At 37.1% G+C, this 2900-nt stretch overlaps 1 protein-coding gene across 1 annotated transcript in view; it reads left to right on the plus strand.

Annotated features, from left to right (window-relative positions):
• LOC106529426 (CCR4-NOT transcription complex subunit 3) overlaps positions 1-2900 on the plus strand; it is a 31823-nt gene that overhangs the window by 2952 nt on the left and 25971 nt on the right. Inside the window, exon 2 of the mRNA XM_014024846.1 lies at positions 1525-1587. Within this exon, the coding sequence (XP_013880300.1) occupies positions 1563-1587 (25 nt within the window). The 5' untranslated portion in view covers positions 1525-1562. The remainder of the gene's footprint in view (positions 1-1524; positions 1588-2900) is intronic.

A 2900-nucleotide genomic window follows, 5' to 3' on the forward strand; every position in this document is an offset into this window, starting at 1 on the left:
CAAGTAATCTAAATGTCTTCTCTGTAAATATTGATATTACTTACCAATCTGAATAACATTATTTTTATATGTATGATCATTATAAGTATGTCATTTTATAACAATATACAGTATCTCATATTTATAACAAAACAATCGTTTGAAAATCTGATGAAAATTGATGAAGTTATGGTTATTTTAATAGTAAATGCACCATTCACGTTCATGTTAAGAGTGGGACTGCTGTCTGTACTAAGATGGCCGCCGTGTGATGACGTCCGTCTCCAATGGCCAAGAGTGCGGACCACTTATCTAGCCTTTACATCTACGCCAAAATGTACCCACCTTTCATCTTCAAGTTGCCCTTTGGGAGTGCTTTGTTTTTGTGGTTCAAAAACCTGTGTGGAAATGCATAAAATCATCAGCAATGACAGCTTAATTTATTTTATCAACTTGTCTTCTGAAGATGCTCTGTGTTGAAGGATCAGTGGATCTGTGTTCGACTACTCCACCTAGGCTGCATTGTCGAGCACAGATTCACTGAGAAACTTGCTGTTTCAGCATCATTTAATTTAAAAACTGTACTTTTGAGGTTAAACAAATGTTTGTAATTAATTTAAATAAATTACAAGTTAAAAGAGGCATGGAAATGTCTCTTTGTTTGTATCGAAAAAATATCGAACCGTGAAGWATCGAACCGAATCGTGAATTTTCTRTATCGTTGCACCCCTAATACATATATATAAACATCACTAAAAGTTCCCCTGCCAAATGAAATGAGTGTTTCATGTCACTTGTCAGTGTTTTTAAGATTTTATCTGATTTGCAGACTGAAAACATGAGCTAGTTCACACGTACCTGTCCTACCTGCTTTTCTAATTAAACTAGTTTGTATTCAAGCACTTGATTACCACAACACTCCTGTTTTAGATCTGACTTAAGTTTGCCTTGAGGTGATTGCATCATGTTTGATGTGTTTCTAAATGTGAGGAACTGCCTGAAGTCTTCCTGTACTTTCCTGGACGTTTGTTGCAAATCCAGAAAAAGAAACGGAGCAGTTTATATGYTCACATAAATGATGAAGGAGTCAGGCTTTAAAAATGTATAATTAAAAAAATAAGTATTTAGAGCAGAGCTTTAATATTTTAGACGACGCGTGGAACAGAGTAGAAGTTCTCACATGAATTCTTCAAAGAAAAYCCATGACCCGACCCGGGAGGGTGTGTGAGTTGGCATGGATCGACCCAGCAGCCATCAGATCTTACAACCTGAGGTGTTCGTTGGGCCTCAAAGTCCGCTGTGGTCAGAGTTTAAAGACGTTTGATCTGAACTGGGTCATACAGAAGCAACAGAAGTAAGACATCACATTTTACACGTGCTTGTTTCCTCTTTGCTTCGTTTTTCTTTCATTTTCACAATCTGAAGATATCTGACTCCTGTCTGTTTGATCACATTAGTAGTGGCCTTTTATGAAAACTCATCCTCCCTGTTTTAATGAACCATAAATGACTATTTTTTTCTCCTTTTTCTTTTTGTTTCCTGCAGTGAGAGAAGGCATGAAGACATCATCTTAGTCATCAGTCATGGCCGATAAAAGGAAACTTCAAGGTGAGGCTTCTAACTGAGCTCTGCTTGTTTGTGTCTCGTGAAAACACCTGAGCGGATGCAGATGAGTGTTGGGATTTGTTCTGGGCTGATCCAGTTCCAGATCTTTGAGCTGTGCCTCACATCTGTGCACAGAAAGCAGCAGATTTGCGCTGTGGTTTGCTAATGATTCTCTGATGGTGTTTGGTGATGTTATGGCAAACACTCAGCCTCAGCTGTTGGATGTCATCATTGTGTGGTCACACCTGCAGCACAGTGGTCTGTTTGGTGACGGCGTTAAACAGAACCAGACCTTGTGAAAATCACATGCACACACAACTAAGTTGTGTAAGACGTCCTGACTCCAGGTCAGAGGTTTCTGGCTCCAGCTGCAGTCACAATGTTTACCAGGCTTTACTTTTACAAAAAAAAAAAACATCTAAAATAGTACATTTTCTGTTTTTTCGGGGAAGTATAGTTTACAAAATTAAGTTTTCAGCTTCTGTAATGTGCTTATTAAAGTTCCTAACTAGTTAAATATCCAACTTCCTGTTAGGTTTTTGATGCAGGTTTAATAGGAACGTCCTGATTGTGGTCACTGCATACACCTGGCCTCATCTTTGTTGTTTCAGTGGAATAATTCAACTTATTTTGTGTCCATTTACTATGAAAAAAAAAAATCTAGTCCAAAYAGTCTAAAACAGATTCAAGTCTTATTGCAGCCAATTCATTTTAAATATAATTCAATACAAGAAACAGGATAAATATAGATTTAATAATGCATATTTGTCTTATTACACTGCAGTGCTACTGACAAAGCTAACATGTATATTATTAGATCTATTTTATTACTTTTGTTCTACTATATGTTTGGTTCCAGCTGTAGCTGTGTTTCCATTGACCATGAAAATACGCAAATTCGAATTTCGTAAATAAATTTGCTCAAAGAAAACACGTCAGTTTCGAAAAAAATTACGTTTTTCGACAAAATGTTTTTGTGCTAGGATGTGGTGGTATTTCGGCCGTATCAAAATTGGTGTTTTTTGCAAAACTGCAAAGGAAACACTTTTTTCGCTTCACGTGAGTCACGTGATCAACAACCGGCTGTTTCTACTGGTGAAAAAGACGACGACGAAGAAGATAACAGGAAGTAGAAATAATAGTAATATCACGCTATCAGCCCTAGCATACGTAGCCGCTAGGGCTGTGTATTGGCAAGAATTTGGCGATACGATGCATATCATGACAGAGGGATCACGATACGATATATCCCGATATATTGCGATATATTGTGATTTTTTTTGTCCAAATATTCTATTAAATAAAAACAACTAACA

Source organism: Austrofundulus limnaeus, unplaced genomic scaffold (genome assembly GCF_001266775.1).
Source record: "Austrofundulus limnaeus strain Quisiro unplaced genomic scaffold, Austrofundulus_limnaeus-1.0 Scaffold442, whole genome shotgun sequence".
Classification (NCBI taxonomy): Eukaryota; Metazoa; Chordata; class Actinopteri; order Cyprinodontiformes; family Rivulidae; genus Austrofundulus; species Austrofundulus limnaeus.